Source organism: Rhodnius prolixus, unplaced genomic scaffold (genome assembly GCF_049639745.1).
Source record: "Rhodnius prolixus isolate KJV_2025 unplaced genomic scaffold, Rpr scaffold_4, whole genome shotgun sequence".
NCBI lineage: Eukaryota > Metazoa > Arthropoda > Insecta > Hemiptera > Reduviidae > Rhodnius > Rhodnius prolixus.
The window spans coordinates 27,350,795-27,371,947 of record NW_027411614.1 but is presented as its reverse complement, the minus strand read 5'-3'; the positions used below and the strand labels follow the sequence as shown (position 1 = coordinate 27,371,947).

At 32.8% G+C, this 21,153-nt stretch overlaps 1 protein-coding gene across 2 annotated transcripts in view; it reads right to left on the bottom strand.

The window, feature by feature from the left end:
* The window catches only part of LOC141455570 (dual specificity calcium/calmodulin-dependent 3',5'-cyclic nucleotide phosphodiesterase 1-like), a 385,265-nt gene that overhangs the window by 331,917 nt on the left and 32,195 nt on the right, over positions 1–21,153 (bottom strand). Inside the window, exon 1 of one of the 2 annotated variants that reach the window (XM_074130708.1) lies at positions 11,294–11,782. The exons of the other annotated variant lie outside the window; for it this stretch is intronic. Coding sequence (XP_073986809.1) covers positions 11,294–11,513 — 220 coding nt within the window. The 5' untranslated portion in view covers positions 11,514–11,782. Of the gene's footprint in view, positions 1–11,293; positions 11,783–21,153 lie in introns of those variants that run through there. 2 annotated transcript variants of the gene reach the window in all.

Below are 21,153 nucleotides of genomic sequence, written 5' to 3'. Positions count from 1 at the left end.
ACCTCTAGTTTCAGATGCACTTTACTCAACTTGTGAAGCATGTACTGTGCCTTTAAAGGTGCCTCCTCAGACACAGAGAGCAGTTGATAACCTCCTGGCTAACCTGGCTTGCGAGTCTGAGAAGGCACCTTTCAAGACACAGTTCATGCTGCAAAAGTGCATTATTTGATAAATTAAGGAATAAGATTGATCCATTACATGAAAGATATTGATCACTTAAATATGTGGCAGGAGGTTTCCAATTTTTTTGGTAATTAAACGCCACTCTCCCAAAATTACCAAATAATTATTAAACCTTCTTGTTTGTAACAGATGTAAAATTATTTTTTAGCCATTTTGGATATATGTTTGAGAACATCTAAAGCTCTTAACATTTGATTTTTCTTAGAAAAATCACTTGGAAAACGACTTATTTCCCGATATTAAGAAAAATACTAGCTTTACGGCCTTGGCAATATTTTTAGTAGAAAGGGGATGAAAAAATACATAGAAATGACCTATCGCATGCTCTTCTTTCTCTTTGATAACAAGTTAAAAAAATTGAAATATGATTAAAAATACCAGATTTTGAAATGGCCTAGCACCTTTAATTTTGAAAATATCGAATTGCGGTTTCCGGTTTCTTTCATTAATTTTTATACTCTTTAAAACTATGTATATAAAAATTGGGGTCAACTGCAAACCCTTAATTTTGGTCGCGCGTCAGCCGCGTATGCGGGCAGGAATCTAAAATTAAATCACATATTCTGAAACTAGAGGTGACGGGCAACAAATTTTTCCTCTACCATTTTTCGCTCAGATTAACCGTTTAAGCATGAAATGCATTTGAACCGTCTTAAAATGAACACCCTGTATAAACTGTTCAATTTAGTTTCGTCATTGATCACTAGTAAAGATTCTATTGTGTTTTGAGTGAGATATGTAACGATATATTTGTGTCTGTATGGTGCAATATTGTTAAATCTTTCCCCAGCGTTATCAAAACTGGTTTAAATGGAAGGTTTATGCGAACATCCCTAATGAAGAAATAGGTACCCCCAGATACGCGTAAGACGATACTTTTATCAACCTTGTGCACTTCTTAATTAAAATTCCTCCACAGAGGAAAAAAACACAGCATTAGTTTTATTAGTATTACCAAGTAAGCCATTTCCCTAAGCCAGAATTAAAAAGATTTAGATTTCTCTGTACATGTACACCCAAGAAGCCAGTCAAAATTACATGATCATCAGTAAATAATAATATTAGAAGATTTATATTCTTTGCTTTTGCTAACAATTGGTTGCCGTTGATTTTAAAGAATTCCACAACGTTTGATAAAAAGCAGGTAACGAATTTGATTGCTCAATTTCTGTGTTTAGTAAAATTAAATAGGATTCCTAATCATGAACACCGGCGTTATCCTCAGGGGAACTATTCTGTGACGCTTGCCAATTAGCTGTTTCCAAATTCCATATCCGAAAGTTGTGTCGGTAAACATTGTTTGTTTAAAGTATACATCAGTAAACATCATCGATACCATAAACGTAGTTTGACCCTATTGTATCATCTGATACAATTCAGGAGAGTTTTCAGGCAATACAAATGGTAAAAATTTAATAGTAAATTATTTAATTAGGTGACCAGCCGCTATTTAAGTAATCTAGGCTGTTGTCCTCTATTGCTCTCAATAAAGAACCATGTATTCAGATCCGACAGTTTGGCTGGGTACATTGAGGTTCCCAGCCACCAAAAATGGAGGCAATGAACTCTGAAAGAGCAAGTCCATTCTCGGTGGGTGATTTTATTTTTGGAATTGTTCTATAACGAAATTAAGGCGCCACGATAGCCGAGCAGTTAGAGGCGAGACCTGCAAAGCTAATATGCATTGTGGTACTGGGTTCGATTCCCGGTCTTTAGGCCTTGGATTTTATTTAAAGGTTAATAAAAGAAATTACAGTTAAGTACGTTTGCTAGTCGCCTCCGTCCACGACAACTAATTGGTAGTTGGACGTAAAGCTCGCCTGAAAAAATAGGCAATTACTCTACTTTTTATAATGAAATTACCGATAGTTCCAGAAATCAACAAATTTTATTATTTAATTGAGTTTAAATAGCGTTTCACACCCCACTATTATTTCTTTAATAATTAATTTATTATCTCATTTTGAAACCACATTTCCATACCGTCTTTTTTCCATTGCAAAACTTCCCCATTTATAGTATATTAAAAACACTGCTATCGAACGTAGCTAATCTAGAGATTAGTTATGATGCAAATCTAGATACATTTGTTAAATCTTAGTATTCCTGAAATTCTTTAATCGGTCTTTATTAATGCCCTCAATTGCTGTCATCTAGCTCGCCAACGCAAGTACCATTTACACTTTGTTGTAAATCAAACTTAGAATGGTTTTCGCGGAGGTTTCTTTCTTTCTCTGTGGTTTGGTGCGGATTAGATTTTATCTAAACCCTGGCAATGTGTTTGCTAGTCGGTTGTTGGAACTGCAAATCTTTGTCTATCCTATGCATTGATTCAGAGTAGGAGGAGGATATACTACTTTCCTCTCCTTTTAACGGTTCTCTTAACATACGGGGCACCACACTAGGGCCCCTACTGACCAACTACAATGGTCCTAAAAATGCATCTTAAATATCTTTAACTAGACTGCATTTTATACAAATTGATTGACTTCGCAATTTATGTCTTGCGGTAATATTTACCCAATAAATACAAACATAACAAAATGAAAACAAAATTAATTTTAATCTTGTTTATATATTTTGGTTACCATGGAAAGTGTATAAGTGTTCCATTTAAAAAACATTTAGAATAAAATTAGGTCTTTTCAACGGCTAAGGTAATGCAATTTTAGAAAAGGGTGAATGTGTTTATGATTTCTTTTATAACTTGGTTAATAAAATTGAATTGAATCTCACAATTTATTTATAAAAGAAAACATTTTGTGTGGAACCTTTTCAGATCAAGGTTTCCTTAATACTGCGACCCACAAGGCTCCAGATATTGATTAATTACAGTAATGTCACTATTCTATTCTGCCTCTTTCATAAAAAGAAAATTATTAATTTTGTTTATTGAAATTTAAACTTAAGGGTAAGCTTCCTTCAATACGCTAAAAAAAAATTTTTATAACCACTTTTCTAAAAAAAGTTCTACCATTGAAATAGTTTAAACTTTGAGTATTTCTAGTAATACACACATTTTTAACTATTTCAATAATACTGATTCTTATATAATACAGATCTTCATTACGACTTTTTTCTATAAGAACTTTAAACTATTAATGAAAAAATATATTATATTTGTTCTAGTTTAACAAAAGTTTCGCTTATTTGTATAGACTATAAGGGCTACCTTATAACTTATGACTTAGGGCGACCGGTACAATAGTAGTATAAGGGTTGATCGTCAAAAACTGCGCGAAAAAAAAACGAGACGTTGGAAAAACACCCAACTTGGACAATGGCCAATGCTCTTTTACTAGAGTAATATTTTTGCAACGTAGCGCCTAAACGGATGAACCGATTTTCATTGGGAATTTTATGTAGATATGGTTTTTTTGGGTCTCGATGGTGTATAACATACTTCAGGAAGGTAGTTGGACAAGTAAGAAGGCCCCCTCTCATTTTATTATTAAATAATAACTCTAAAACTTCGCCAAATTTTAATAAAATTCGGCAGGAAGAAGAAGTGGCAGGGGAACGATTGCAATCATACCGTATTCGCGGTTTGATTTCTCTTTCCTTTTTTAGGAAAAAGTGATGGAAACGCTATATAATTTTTATTGCATTTTTTAAGAGGTAGTTCTGTATTGGCGGTAAATTTCTAATACTAAATTACTATTCACCTATTAATAAATACCTTCCTCTTTTATTCGATACGTTAAAAAAAATTGTTTGTGGAGTTCTTTAGAAACAGCAACTCTAAACCTAATTTCTAATCTCTCCAGCAGTAGATAAAGTTCCGCTGGTCACAATATCAAGTTAAAATGAAAGCATTGCTACAAATCTACAAAAATGAAAATCCATTAACAAAAAATACCAAAATCTCCTTTTCTTACAGTTCAAAAAAATTGGTACAACGGTTGTAAACGACAGAAGATTTCAGCCAATTAGAAACGTACGGAAAAGCATGTACGAGGGTCGTTTGAAAAGTCCGTGCAAAAATGAAAACTACTTAATTTTTTGGGGTAAACCTTTTTTATTTTTCAACATAGTCTCCTTTTAGGCTTATACACTTCGTCCAACGCTGCTCTAGTTTGTTGATCCCTTCCGAATAATAGGATTTGTCCAAGTCTGAAAAATAGCCATTCGTTTCTGCAATCACCTCCTCGTTTGAATAAAATCTTTTTCCCGCCAGCCATTTCTTCATATTGGGGAACAAATAGTAGTCCGAGGGAGCCAAGTCTGGAGAATAGGGGGGATGTGAAACGAGTTGGAACCCTATTTCCATTAATTTTGCGGCCACAACTGCTGAGGTGTGAGCTGGTGCGTTGTCGTGATGGAAAAGGACTTTTTTGTGGGCCAATCGTGGGCGTTTTTCTTGCAGCTCGGTTTTCAAACGGTCCAATAACGATGAATAATATGCACCTGTAATAGTTTTACCCTTTTCCAGATAGTGGATGAGGATTATTCCTTGCGAATCCCAAAAGACAGTCGCCATAATCTTTCCGGCCGAAGGAACGGTCTTCGCCTTTTTTGGCGCAGATTCCCCCTTGGTAACCCATTGTTTAGATTGTTCTTTGGTCTCAGGAGTGTAGTGATGTATCCATGTTTCATCCACAGTGACGAAACGACGCTTAAAGTCCTGCGGATTCTTCTGGAACAGCTGCAAACCGTCCTTGCAACACTTCACACGATTTCGTTTTTGGTCAAGCGTAAGCAATCGCGGCACCCATCTTGCGGATAGCTTTGTCATGTCCAAATGTTGATGCAAAATATTATGTACCCGTTCATTCGAGATACCCACAGCACTAGCAATCTCACGCACCTTCACTCTTCTGTCATCCATCACCATATCATGGTTTTTATCAATGATTTCTGGAGTAGTAACCTCAACAGGGCGTCCAGAACGTTCAGCGTCACTTGTGCCCATATGGCCACTCCGAAAATTTTGAAACCACTTATAAACTGTCTAATCGAAGGTGCAGGGTCACCATAATGTTTATCAAGCTTCTCTTTAGTCTCCTGAAGCGTTTTGCCTTTCATAAAGTAGTGTTTAATCAACACACGAAATTCTTTTTCGTCCATTTTTTGAAAATCACTCGACTTCCTCGATTCAAACGAATGCCAAACACAAAGAAATAGACCGATCTGGCTGAAACTTGGTGTGTGTTCTTCCGAGAGATGCTACTAACTAAACATAACCTCGATACGCGCCAGTGGTGCTATCTCTCTGACTTTGCACGGACTTTTCAAACGACCCTCGTACAATATTTTATTGTCATTTTATTACAATTGATGTTATTCAAGTAAATTTATTGCATTTATTTTTCTTTAAAGTTTTTAAAATAAATAGAATTCGAAAAAAATAAAATTCAATAAAATAAATGGAATATATTGAATGTTACAGCCCCTTATGCTTAAAAAAACTGCTTGTAATAATAATTCATTTCCAAATAATAATTTAATATAGTACCTTTAATTGAGTACTTGTAAAAAATTTTTATAATCAAATAATTAGTAAAGTATAATAAGTTAAATGATGTGCAACACTTTACAGAATAAATATTTTGAAAATTGCCAACATAAGGGCTTGTGACATCTAATAAATGCTAAACTATATTAATGACAATTAATTTTGAATTACTTAAATATTAATAATGCAGTAAAATTAATTAAATTATATTACTTTTGGTCGTTTAATCAACCCTTTTGAACCGTAAGTTTTTGTTAAGGAGATATAATAATATTATTATGGTAATAAGGAATTATCATCTCATGTAACGTAATAAGGAATCATCTCATGTAGCAAGAAAGCTAAAGTAGGGCGATTTAGTACAAATTAGCTTGAAAGTGGACAAATAATTAAGTGTAACGATTTCATAGAAACACACAAAAACCTAGGTAAGTTCTGAAAGTTGTGCTCAGCGAAACAGAAAGTAAAACTTATGTTGTAGGAGTGTATGTAACTAAACTTTTTCAAAGAAGAAGCTGTTAATGATGATTGCACTTCTATGAAGTCTGGTCTAAAATACTCATGATTTTGCTCTTACTACAATATGTTTAATTCAATTTTATTGGTACTTAGTATTTTTTGTACTAAAAGTTGGTTGACTTCATTATTAAACATGTTAACTGTAAAATAATAATATGTATTGTTTAAGGAAAGGTGAAGAAAAAGCTTTTTCTGAACCACATTATACATTCTGAGATGATATTTTAAATCTAGTTAAATACTTTATCAAAAGAATTTTTAATTTGCTCTTAAGTGCCCATGATTTTGTAATATACTTGGAGACTAAACTGGCACCCTACCTTTCTCTTTACATTCAAGTTGCAAATTAATTGTATCCGTAGAAGTCATGACTTGGCTTCTAATAGATATCTAATACCTAAGGAAGTAATTAAAAATAAACTATTTTTCTATAAAACAAAAATGGGATGAACTTTGTGTAAATTATATTAACATTTACGATCTATATAATAAAAATGTATAAGTATTATTTACGAAAGAAAATTATAAATAAATTATCTAAATTGTAAAGAGATAGCTGTGTGAAATGGAGGACATTATTTTGTATGGAACCAATAAGTAACATATTGAATGGCAAGAAAGATGCAGAAATTGCCACTCGGTTGATAAAATATCGTGAATAATAATAATATATGTATATTCATACAAAGCAAGTAGTAAAAAAGGATTCACTTTGCAATCTGCCAGACAATGTGGAACATGTTTTCCACTTTGTTGCCATTGTTGTATTCTTGAAAGGATTCAGAATTCAAGTCTTTTTAAGTAATATTTTTAATTTAGAAGAATTTAATACAATAAGAAGGGGTCGTAAATTCGCAAATTATGGTAAATTAGCGTGGCCATATAGATTAAAGTTATTAGTCAAGAAGTTCAATTATTAGGTTTGTAGTTATTTTGTTTTGTTTTCTTTTGTTTACTCAAATTTTATTTAATTTTCTAAGTTTAGTATAAATATTAATATCTAAAATTGATTGAAAAGATGATTTTTTTATTTAAATGAAATTATTAGTAGATTACTGATTGTATATTAGTAACAACTCACTCAGACGATCTCAAGACTATGAGTTGGCCTGTCAGTATATAATAATATATAATAGTAATATAATAATTTATTTATTTTGTTTTGAGGAATTCCTCATACAAATGGAGTTGAGTGACAAAACAGAATACATTTCTTGAAAATAAATACAAAATAAAAAAATATATATATATATAAATTTATAATATAATAAAATATATGACCTTTAAAACAAAATAAAATAATAATAGTAATAAATTTATCTTTTTCAAATTTCAATTAAAATAATAAAATTCAATTGACATTCTGCTTATGTAAAAATAAAAAAAAAATAAAAAATAAAAAAAATGATAATACAAAAACTTTTTGGATTAAAAAATTTAGAATTTAATAGATAGGCCTGACATTACAAAAAAATAAACATTATCCATTTTGTCCGCATTATCAATAAACAGTAAATTAGAAACATTTTCATCCAAACTTACATTACTATCTATGTAGCTAGTGAGGAATCTATTTCTAATAATGGCGAGTGGGGCACAAGAGAGCAAGAAATGACGAATATCATCCGGCGAGCGTTCGTCACAAAGGTTGCAACGTTGTTCACCATCAAATATATAGAGCTTTCCTTTACAGAGCAGTCTGCAGAAATTAAATTTGGCGACTCTTATCTGGCTAATTACTTTTTGTTTTGAAATATTAGTTCTAAATTTTAGATAAGGCTCTCCAAATCCTAAATTGCTTATTTTTCTGTAGGATGGACTGAAATTTGAATTCATAACAGAATTTATATCTATGGATACCTTGTGGTTTCTAATTTTTTCAACTATGTTTGAAATTTCGCGATGGACTAAATTAGGGTCTGAAATATTAAGAACATAGTTAGCTCCAATTGTAAATAGTTTATTTTTTAATTGCGAAAACCAGTTGAATCTTATGTCATTGTTGCAGAGATTATCCAAGTACTTTAACTTTTCCAAACATATTCTAGGGAGTCGCTCATTACTCATATTTAAAATCTTCGCCCACCAGCTTAATCATTCTTTTAAGAACCTCCACCTCGACATGAAAACATCCTGTTTCCAGGCGCACAATATAGTTAGGAGTATGAAGAGGCCAATTGAAAATTGATTTAAAATATTGCAACGGAACGGATTCTATTTTATCGGTATATAAAGGAGCCCATATCTCTGAAGAATATAACAAGACTGAACTGGCCATCGCTCTGTAAAGCTCACATTTAGTCTCCCAAGCGTCAGATTTAGAGGATACAAGAATTTCTTTAACTTTAAACGAGGCTAGTTTCGCTTTCCTTACAAATTCCTCAGCGGCCAAGGAGAATACACCTGAAGATGAGATCCTGACGCCTAAGTAATTCACGCTTTTTGCAATACTGATTTTAGAATTATTAAAATAGAATGCTCTATTGGTCCTCAGTCTACCGCCTCTCCTGAACGGGACGATATTAGTTTTGGCAATATTAACAACTAAAAAATTAGAATTGCAGTAATCAGATAATAATTGTAATTTATTATTCATGCCCGTCCAACTGTCATCTACAAGAACTAAATCGTCCTTGGCCTGTCAGTATGGAAATAAGTTATATTTTATAAAACCACTTAATATTTGGGAAAAAAAAAAAAAAAAGCATTTCGTTTGAAAAATAAAATTTAATAAATGCTTTATTATTATTAGGTGGATCAATCACAAGTAATGTTCACGTTCAAATCAAGGCGTATGTGACAACTGCTGAGAAAATTTCGGAAATCTCGAAAAAAAAAAAGCTTCTCTTTAGAAGAGTTTTCTGCCGAACTGATATTTTTTCTACCCGGAATTTGAGTTAGGCATTTCATAATTAGATTATACAGGTATTTTCAATCTTACAATGTCTTTTTTTAACCTCTCCCTGAAAATCCGCACAAGTAGAATTGCTTAGAAAGTTTTTGAAAAAATCGCTAAAAAAAAAAATCTTAAGAGGTTCACCGTCGATAATATTGTCATACTAATAAATAATATTATTGAATTTTTTGTGGAATATATCTTGGCTTCTTCATAGATCTGAAATCAGCTTTTGATTCCATGATTAATGGGGCACTTTTTGAATGTATTATAAAACAAACATATGGATTTCAATGAGGGGAAGATACACAAGAACCATTGTATACGCCCACCCAAGTCTGGCAAAGATTCTCAGCCCATTTTATTTATGTTAAGAACTTCGGTTTAGCTTGCCAGAAAGGAATTTGGTTAAACAATTGTAATCTAAAACTTCTCCTTTGAACTTGAACTTTTTGCGGATGAACTTTGATGGGCAAATTAAGTTAGTATTTTATCTAGTGAATGTGTTGAAAATAAATTATTTTCCTATCCTATTTATTGCAATTCTCAAAAAAGAAGGTTGTTCTTTAACAAAAATGAATAAGAAACATTATAAAATTCAACTGATTTTTTGCTGTGTGAAACATACATACGCCAATTGAAAAACAAAAACAAAATTCATTCTCAAGAGGACGGTTGTTTTACTCCGTTCTTAAACAAAATAATATCGAAGAAATTTTCGCTATGGCCCTTGTGATGGCTTCTTTGGTGAACATGTTACCGACAGAGGTTTCCAAAAGAATAAAATTGAATCAAATTACAATTTCTTTATTGAGTTAATGTCAATAATCGCTTCAAATATTTGAATATTCTTAATTGTTCCCTTATTTAATTTTTTAAAAAATCTCAATTGAACTAATATTTTATCACCTATCAAAATAAATTAATCTTGACTTACAAATTAACCACCCACAGACAACTCTTAAGACGGTTATGAACACATTGAGCAGGGCGCCACGGTAGCCGAGCGGTTAGTGGCGAGAGGGCACCACGTTAGCCGAGCAGTTAGAGGCGAGACCTGCGATGCTAATATGTATTGTGGTACTGGGTTCGATTTCCCCGGTCTTAGGCCTTGGATTTTATTTAATGGTTACTACAAGAAATTTACAGTAAAGTATGTTTGCTAGTCGCCTCCGTCCACGACACCTAATTGGTAGTTGGACGTTGAGCCCTTCCTGAAAAAATAGGCGATTATTTTACTTTCTTTACTTTACTTTTGTACACATTGAACAAAATGTGGGCTCAACTAAACATTAATTTATTTATTATTAGCTTTAATTTATCTTAAAAATGTTCAATAAAAAAATAAATGCATATGTAAACATGTTGAATTACCCAAAAATATAAAATATTTACCGAAACTGCCAGTTGACTAATCGTGGCTTCTTAGTTCGGCTACTAGAGTGAGGCACATGGTCTCAAAATTCTAATTAGGTTGCATCTACCACATTTTATTGGCATTATCCCCCACTGGGTGGAATTCCCCTTATAAAACTCCAAAGAAACTCCATTTTTACGGACTTTGAAGTTTATTATAACTCTCATTCTAAGAATAAACAAAATTTGAACTCAAACAACTATTTTTCAAACGATAAATTTAATAGGTTCACTAAGTTTTAAACTCAGTCACTAAGTTTAAGTGGTATGGTAGACTGACAGTTTTCTAAGTGTTTATGCTTAATTTATGACGATTTATAAGTAGGAATTTATGGGTTATAATTTTCGATAAAAGTATTTTAAATTGAAGATTATTGAGGTATTAATATACTTGAAAAACAAAACAAAAAATCTAAAACAAATACAAAATAGACTTTAAGAATTGTTTAGTATGTTAAAAAAATTTTTTTTTTTTTGTTATCACAGTAAATTAAATTTCATTTTGTTGCAAGAAAAATTTGATTTAATCCTGAAATATATTTAAAATAGAAATTAGGAAATTGTGAGATTAGAGCACTCAGTGGCTACGGCACGGGATAACCTTGTGTAGATCCCGGGTTCGAATCCAGCTGCCTGTCCTTATGTTTTTCTTTCCTGGAAGCTTCTTACATCTTTCTGTTCGTTGATAGACAGTGCTATCTTGTAACGTGTGAACACTGTTCAGAGACCGGAGTCACAGATGTAGCGCCTTAAATTTATATTTAAAAAAAAAAAAACAAAATAAAATAGATAAATTTAACAAAATACCAGTGTGTTCAGCTGACCTATTGTGTAAGTAGCACCATCCAGCTGAAAGGTTGCAGATTCCTTTTTTATCAGTTGCCCTTTCACTCGTCTTACGGGTGACTGTTTTTGTTGGGATTGCTGTAGCTGCTGGTGATCTATTTCACTTTCAGGGGGTGCACGTCTTGTTGGACTTTCCATTTTCCTTCTAATAAGCCCCGGAAGGCCTTTGATTGTATCCGAAATCTCTGACCATTCCATCACTCATTAATCAGATTTTATCACTTAATGTATTAAATATTATTTTGAAAACTAACTAACAAAGAATAGAAACACTTTTTCTTTTTAACTTTTTTTATTTACTTTTAATAAAAATTTTACGTCACTGATAACATATTTATTTTATTGTTTGATAACGGAAAAAAAGGAAGCGCGTAGCTGCAGAGAACAACGACGGCAGTATCTAACGGTTCGAACCTGCAGCCTCCACCTCCTTTACTGCGGGGACGCTGCATTCACTCGCCTCTTGCCTACCTAGCTAGAAAAGACATGCGCCTCACATTGTATCGGCTCCCCCTTACACAAAATATTCCCTCTTTATATTACTTCATAAACTACCGCGCGCGATAAGCGTTCATTCACATTTTTTCTCTCTAATATCCAAAGCAGCAAAACTTTTGTTTAATCAATCTATCCACTTTCTTTCATTTTTCAATATTTCTATATTCATTATTATATTTTAATAATTTTGTTTTTCTTCTCTTATTGCGTTTGAAAATTACAATATTTCTGTTCTTAAGATTATTCTAAACTTACAATTGACTGCTCTACTTGTTTACTACACTTACTGGTCTATCTAGCATAGAAATAAAACAATTATAAAAATGGCAGGGCTTTTGACTTCACAGCTATAGCTGAATTTCCTGGGAGAATCAGAGAAGGAAGTGTCTTTGCTAGAGAGTTAGAACGGGCTTGGAGTCTTGGGGTATGAAATCTATTGAAGAAAAATGGCTCACGAATAAAAATGTCGAATGTAAAAAATGGAAAAATAAACAATTTTTCATTTTAGAAGATTTGGTTTCGTTAGGCTTTGTCTCCTTAATAAATAAACAGTTTATTGTAAAGCACAACACAACATAACATAACCCAGCATGAATTAGTGGCTGTCAAAATGTGTTCTGGAACATTGGTGTGATAGAAATCCGCCTCTTGTGTTCCGTGATAGAAATGGTAATAAAAACAACAACTCTTTAGTCATTCAAAATTTTTATGTTAGTGAAAGACGTCAAAAGCAAAAACAAAGAAGTTGGGAAGAAGAAGGGTATATCGGTCATCTAGTGAGCTTCATGGTATGAAAGGGTATCATTTGAAGAAATAAAGCATTCTTTAAGATTCAAACATACTGTCTGTCACACTTGTTTTATGTTGAATGAAAAGAATCAGTGAGAATAAATCATGTTTCTTAGCTGTTCTAATCTATGTAATTGCATGAGGTACCTAGTTGCCTACAAATTCAAAAACCAAGTAATACCACAATTTTTAAACTACAATTAAACATTTGAAAAACCACCCACAAAGAAGTTATGTAGAAAAAAAGTATTCCAGGAAAAAACAAAAAATCAAGAATTTTGTTCGAGAATTAGGTTTTCCGATATAAGTAAAGTAAAGTAACGCCTTTTTTCAGGCGGGCTTTACGTCCAACTACCAAACTGTCGTGGAATCGAACCCAGTACCACAATACATAACAGCTTTACAGGTCTCGCCTCTTACAGGCTACCGTGGCGCCTTTTTCGACATAAAAATTTGTGAGGAACATCAAGCAAATTTTTCACATCTAAGTTATTATTTATGTCTAGAAAATTTCAAGTAGCTTAATAGTAGTGTGCGAGTAGTACCGGACAAGAAACAAGAGAAGAGGTACATTACCATGATTAAGGAGGATGAAAATGTAACAGTTGATGGCTGTTAGATATTTGAGAATGTTAATTAGCACGGTAGAGAGATTTTTAATGAACATTAGACCTGACACTAACTCGGAAAAACGAAAAAGTTAAGGTCAAGAACTTTCAGACCATATTCCATTATTCGACCTACATCCATAATGAGATATAAATGTTTTCTTAATATTCCAAGAATAATAATTATATTAATAATAATTACAAGGGAAGAGATAAGCTGAGTGGTTAGCGAAAACAAATAAATAAGACATTATTTCACTAAATTAAAAGAGAGAAAGATTACAAAATAATGAATATAAATTGGTTTCGTGATCGTAAATTATTAAATTAAGGATTCAAAATTGGCGAAGAATTGGTCAAATAGAAACAACAACTCGTCTTTTTTGCCAACGTTTCGACAAATATATTGCCTTCTTCAGGGCGTGGCTATGCGGGTTGATTGAGTTACAGAAAACTAGTTTGTTGACGAGTTGTTGTTTTTATTTAACCAATTCTTCACCAATTTTGAATCCTTAAGTTACAAAATAATATTTAAAAAATGGTACATTACAAATATTTATTAGTAGTTTACCCTTGCTTAACAAGCGGGACAATTTTTGGCAATCCTTTAAGTTTATAAATCTTTATGTAAAAATTGAAAACCTATCTTAGTGAGCCCTTAACTACATTGTAACTGAAAGAAAAGCCTAGTTGTTAAGAAATATCTGGGATTTTAGTATCAATATTTTATCCACTCCAAAGTGGCTTTACACCGACTATGTTAGGCAGTTCTTGGGGAACACCTAGGACCAAGTGCACACTATGTGCTGAATTTTAAGTATGCCAGCTTTGTGATTTCAGGGATTTCGTGTTAAGTGAATGAATAGCATTTGACTTACATACAATTATACTCTTGTACATTTATATACGACTTGTGACATCTTTAGGTTTGTTATAATGGTTACAAGATTGGACTCATCCTTAGTTCGAGTTCAGAGTAATTTTTATTTAATTGGTAAAACATTTTAATTATAAAATATGAGTTTCTACCCTTCGTCCAACAAACTTTATTCGATAGTTGGACATTAAGTTCTTTCTTAAAAAATATGCAACTTACTTTACTTCTTTATTTACAAATTTTTACATAAATGACAGTTTTTTTTATTTAAAAGTAAAAACAAAATACATAGTAGCATTCAATAATAATATTCTTTCGGAAGGCCTGATAAAGTTGTGACTAATTGTGAAGTAGTGGTATAGTCGCTCATTACCTCCTAGGTAGAAACAAAGTGTACTGTAAATAATACACGAAGGGACAACAATCCCTATGAGAGCACTTATAACTAATGATGACTGGTAGAAAGCCCATCTGTGAATGCTTGTTCCTCCAGTTACGTACAATAATAATGGGGAGTTCGTTGTTATCTTCCAAAGAGAGTATTCTACCAGCTCTTGTTTTAGTTGTTTGTTTTTTTCCTTTTACTCATGATATTTTTCATTAACTAATATCTTTTTGGTATTGACATTTTATGTACTACACTTTCTTCTGAAATCTGAGATGAGTTTTACAATTTTTGGTTGAATTATTTTTGCTTTACAAATTGTCTGGGGAAATAATTAATAATTTCTACATTCTACTTAACCAGTATATGTTACCGTGTATACAGATCAAACCAAATCTCTATTTTGGTGCGTTCGACGTGTATACTCAATGTGAAAAATATAAAATTGCCATTAACTATAAAAACTCGAAATTGTAATAAAATACAATAAGAATATTATGTTTGCTTTATCTTACCAATAGAACTGCTAAGTATTTTATACGGAGGGGATTGGTGGGAGTCAGCCAAATGATAAGTGGTTGGTACATGTTTGGTCTCCGCATTAGGGATTGGGGATTTGGCACACAAATAGAAGCTCTCAACCCTTGTGCAATGCCGTTTTTACCTTAAACAGAGGATCAGACTGTACGAGCATGATTTCATTTTGCACAGAATTCAAAGCTCTTTTCTTCCTAGTAAAAACTGTTGTATCCCTAACTAGGGAAGCTAACTAGTTAACTAACTAGGCAATGCATACGTTAAACGGTGCAAGATTTTGAAATGCACCGAATGCTCTGTAATCTCAAGCCCCAGAAATTGCAGAAAAAGTCGCTTGCAATGACTATTACGACGTTGTAAACTTTTAGTTGTTTTACCCTGCGTTCGTCGTGTATACACGTCATTGTCAGATTTTAATTCCGCACACTGTGAGGGGTTTTTAAAACTAAATTCCACGCTTAACTGGTTAATAAATGTATGTAATCATATTATGTGATTATGATTACACATGTATATCATTATTGATTAAATTGTTCAACATTTTATACACTAAGGAATTGATGCTAATCATTGTTGAACATAAAAGAATCATGAACATGTAAATCAATGAAAATAAACACGGCAACCATAACAACAACAAAAATACCTTCATAATTAACTAAAAAATAATAATAAACTAAAACTAAAAACGTGATAATTACAACAAATTAATAAATGATGGGGCTTTAGTCAATAACTTCCTCACTTTTAGGCTATTCAGTGCACACTTTTTGTTTACCTTACTGATATCATGAAAAGCAGTAAGCCATTCAGTGCATTAGCTAACTAGTTCTTCAGTTATCTATCCGTTTGGCTGATAAACATTGGATAGAAAACCGGAAAATGCTTGCCTCCATTTCGGCCACTAAAATAGACTGGATGGACAGATATATCGTTTTTAACAAATAAGTGGTCATACAAAAGTGGTGATAATATAAATTTTTATTCAAATTCAAATTCCTTACATACTCTATTATTTTCAAAAGAAGATATCTCTGCATTTACTTTTAAAATTCAGGGGAATATGGTTATCTATCAGCGTGTTGAAGCAAATTTTAGGTACTTTATTTCTGGGTATTTCCACCAAATTAATCTACCGCACTTACTACTGTTAAATATATAATGGTCCTGCATAACGCACGCTTTATAAAAGCATTTGGAATGTCAAATGAAGTTGAACAACTTTTTTACAACTTTTATTTTTGGGGAAAAAAAATTGAACTCAATTTAAATGCATCGTTTTTTGTTTTTTTGAGGAGAGAAAAGTGCCTAGGCGGAACATGTACCATAAAAAACACCTCTTCCACCTCAAGCGTTTGCCTGGGACAATGTGAACATAATACCCTATCCCAGTCGATTAGAGAGCATAGGGCTTAGACGTCTAACCAGCTCTAATTTCTTATTATCTGGACGTTCGGACAAATATAGCAATCTTGTCCTAGCTGCTCTTGCCGGTTACATTGCTTCGTCATTTGTCTTCAGCGTTATCAGGCCAATTTTGGCCACCAGCCCACTATCCACACTAACTAGATGTGACCAGCAACATCTCTAACACGACACGGTCTCCCAATACAGATAAAGTATCCGGGCCCTAGAAGAAATTTTGTGAGTAAGAAATCAACCTCGTCGTGTTACCTGCCTGCCCACCCTATCAGGCTTGGAATGGGCCTCGATTACCACCATGTGCTGCGGCTCTCAGCAGACCACCGCTCTAGCCTCAGCTCCCGGATCTTCTTCTTCATCTGTACCATTAAGTCGACAAGCATAATCCCGGCTACCACAAGTACAAGTGAGTTCCGAAACATTCATTGACGATACTTAATGCGCCTCTTCTCTAAATCGCTGCCAACTCTTTATGGTATTTATCCAAGCAATTATGAATACGATAACTGTAGAACGAAGTAAAAATAAAAAAGAAGTGATATTTATAAAGTTGTCAAATTAAAAATAAAATAGTAAAGATCGTATTCTTTTAGAATTAGATCACTTGATTGAGACCCAGACTTCAACTCCATACATCTAAATTAGTCGTAAAATTGTTTTATAAATCAGTAGATTGTTAATTATTAAGACAAAATTTACAAGACGACAGTAACGCTAATGTAAGATTTTAACTATTTTAAATGTTGTCACAGATTGTATAAATGTAACAATCACTTGTTTACTATAGTGAAGCTACAAAATCTTGTTTCATTGTAAAGCCCAATTTTACGTCACAAGAGCACCGAAGGAGGCCAACTTCCTTTCTGTTACTAACAGTGGACAACTGGAATCGCCGGTACAGATGGGCTCTTTTATTGTTACTGGCACTACATAGTGAATCGTTTTCTTCACACTCGTAAGATAAGTCTTGTACACAATTGTCATTTCACCGTCTTGTAGTACTCCATCCCTATTTAGTTTTTTTCTTTTTCATTGTAGTCATGATCTAACTCAGAACAACGCTGCCATAAAGCAACTTCCGGACAAACTCTGTTTAATTCTGTAACTTTCGTCTTTTTTTTTCTTTGTTGTTGTTTAGTCTTTCGTTAATTTAACCGGTGCAATAACATATTTATCTTATCCTCTTTGTAATTGGAATAGACAACAATAAAAGCTTATGGAATTTTCTTATACCAAGATTTAATGACTTAACTCTCCTAAATTTGTATATTAACAGTAATCTATCCGTTCTTTGCATTCTAAATGTGATTATCTTAGCTTAAAAAAAAAAGCTTAAGTTTAGATTATTTGATTCGATGGGAATCAAACGACGATTGGAACGGTCTATGCCACCGCGACAGACTTATTGTTGTGGCATCCTCTAGTTCGAGCTATCGCTTTAGTCCTTCAGTTTGATTATACTTAAAAGTCTGGAGAGGGGCCAGAGTAAAGCTTGAAGGCACAAATGCTTCTTCTCCAAAGTACCGAACACTCAGTCCTTCAAGCCCTTCCCATTCTTAGGAAATTCTCCTTTACGTGTAAATTCTTTACTTCTTCTTTTTTTACAAACAAGATTGTTGTTGCCATGCGATACTTATGTTTACTCGGTCTCAGTAGCCCGGCAAGAGGCTTAAGATCGTTCGAAAATCTCATAGCGTGCTGTAGTAACCTAATGCGAATGGCCTGCCTGTAACCTGATATTTTCATTCACCATTTCTATGACCACTTGTGAACCTCGCTTTTTTTTTTATACCACTAATTTCTCATTTTACCTTAACACAGATTGCTTAGGTCCTTTGAGGATACTATGGAATCTCTTTGTTCATGCAGGCTACCATCTCATCACGCTTTGTTTCTGGATGCCTTGCACCCAGACAATGTGAACCACTACTCTAAAGAATGTCCAGCCCGTCTCAACTGAACTGCCTGAACTAACTTAGTGGGTTAGGCTAGTTGGTAGAACTGCCTGGATGTCTAGTAAAATTAAGTAAGTTATTAAGTTATTCATTATTTAGTAAATTTGAATCGATTATCCTTATTTTAAAATCTCAGAAGCCTGATATATTGCAACTAGCTGTTTCTAAAAAAGTGGGCTTAGTTTTCCACGATTATTATGCCTTGAGTTACCACCATATCCTACCTTGAATTAGCGCCGTATTCCCGAATCAATCTTCTGTCTTACAGCTGTCTAATTCCTCACATTTGCCCACATTATTTTTTAAATTCTATTCTAAAAAATAATTTTATTGAAAGTGATTGAGTTTAAAAGAATAGACTTTTATCTCTAACTAATGCATTCACTTCTCAAACCATAATCCATACAGATAAAATTTCTGGGTGCTCCTTGTTTACATTAACACCACTTTCTAAATTATATCCTGCATTATAATAACTATGGGCAGCTGTAAAATATCTAGTGATATAGCAGGTAAAAAACCTGTCTACTTATATTTTCAGAGTTTTACGAAGACAGTGCATTGTGCGACTTAGATTTGACAATAAAAATAATGTCCCACGTAAGACGAGGTATGTTATTTTCAATGGATTTTACCTCGACATTAAACATCGAGGATAATTTTTTACAGTTTACAAGGACATTGCAACATGTTCTCCCTCTCCCTTTAATCAAAACAAATGACCATTTTTGACGTTATTAGTGAAAAAAAAAAAAATTAGTTCTTGCGTAGTCCAAAGAGAACCACACATTAAAGCTAATTTTTTATGACATTAAAGTTGTCTTTCAAAATAGCAATGAACGCCATTTCGTTAGTGGATAGAGAAACTTATTGCGTGCACCAAAAAATTATGTACAAACATCTCAAGGATTACAAATTCAGCAATCATGAATTTGTTACTTAACATTTGTGGCAAAACAATAGAAATCATGAAATTTGTTTACTTAAAGAATTCAAAAACATCGAAATGAAGGTTTTAATGAGGCTTGAATTATGATTAAAAGATATTCAGATCTAGTAAAGTAATAACTATTTTTTCAGGCGGATCTTAACTTCCAACTACCATTTAGGTTTCCTAGACGGGCGATATCCAGCTTTAAATTAGATTATAAATTTTTAAATTAAAAATCTAATGGAAACAGTCGCACCGACTTTCTCTAACTACTCTAACTCAGTAACCAGAATGTAATTCTTAGATTTTTTCTAACTTCTAACTTGAGTAAAATAATTTCTTACCAACTTTTTTCAGTTTGTAAAATCTTACATTACACTGAACTTTAACTTAACAGGCAAGTCTTTAAACAATTTTATTTAAACACCCCTAGAACTCAACAAAAAGGAATTTATGGATGATAAAAGTTTAGATAACAGAAAAATAATAACAAATTGATATGAATGTAATTAATATACAAAGTTTACGAAAACCCTAGGAGCTGTTTTAAGAAACTTAACAACGTAAAAAATACATTGAGAAGCGAAGTACTGCCGCTTGACAAATTTTCTGCTAACATACTTTTAGCAACACTTATTTCCGTCGTTGAAAAAGTTCTCAAGAGATAAAAATGCCACTTTAAAGACCTCTTTCAGGAATATTTCTAACCAAATTTTACGGAAAAATCTTTTAAAATCGATGTAGTAGATTTACATGTTTGTAATCACTAGAAGAAATTTTAATATAATCGTACGAGTCGCCTGCGAGAAAAATCAAAAATTAATGAAAAATCTATTCAGTAAAATTGAACTTTTAGCCAGCCTGTTTTCTTTAAATTTACTTTCTCATATGATTTGTAATTCAATTTTTCTGGAAAATTGTTTGAAATAAAGGTTACAGATCTACATAAATACAATTTAACTCCAAATTTAAAGAAAATTTTTGAATCTGTTTTAAAAGCAGATGTTGAAAAATTGAAAAATCTACTTTGCAAAATGGTATTTGCGGAAGGGGCAATTACCAGGACCTCATTGTTGCGTCGTCTGTTGGAACCTGAGCGATATCATTTTTCTGCATCTTTTTGTTTTTGAGTTAAGATGTATAACTACGTGTAAAAACCACATTTTCGATCTTATTAGAGAACTGCAAAACGTAGTTTTTCTAAGAGCAGCAAAAAATCGAAAATCTCTACCATTTCAATACCTTTGTGAAAGTTAAAAATAATCTGTACCAACCAACACATAACCTTCACACGACTGAAGTAGAACTGGCCTGGACTGTCCCTAGCTTCTCTCTCCTCATCACCAAAGCATTTACTCCCATCTGATGGCAAACAGGTTACAAAATTCCAATCATCCTAACAATTTCAAACACTTAATTACCTCAGAACATCTCTCCTATCTTCCAACAAAAGTAGCTGTCTATCTCTTATACGGATCTGTACTTCAACTACATTTTTCTCGCTATTTTAGAAATTTTCAGTAAGTACAATAACACCAATTGCAATAAGCCAATTTCATCCTTCTACCAGCCAGTAAGATTATTATTATCGGGCGTGAAGCTGTTGTTAACCCTTTCCAGCTCGATGATGCCATATGGCATCACTAGTTTAAAATGTATTATTTCTTGCTTAATTTTGACCAAATAATACAATTGGCATCATTTTAGTTTTCTTTCATGCCTGTTGGGGCAGCACAAGTCGTAATTTTTACATAATTCTTGCCCGCGAAAATATAATATTTATTTTATTTATTTATAATTTGTCAACGGGGTGAACCCCATACAAATAGAGTTTGG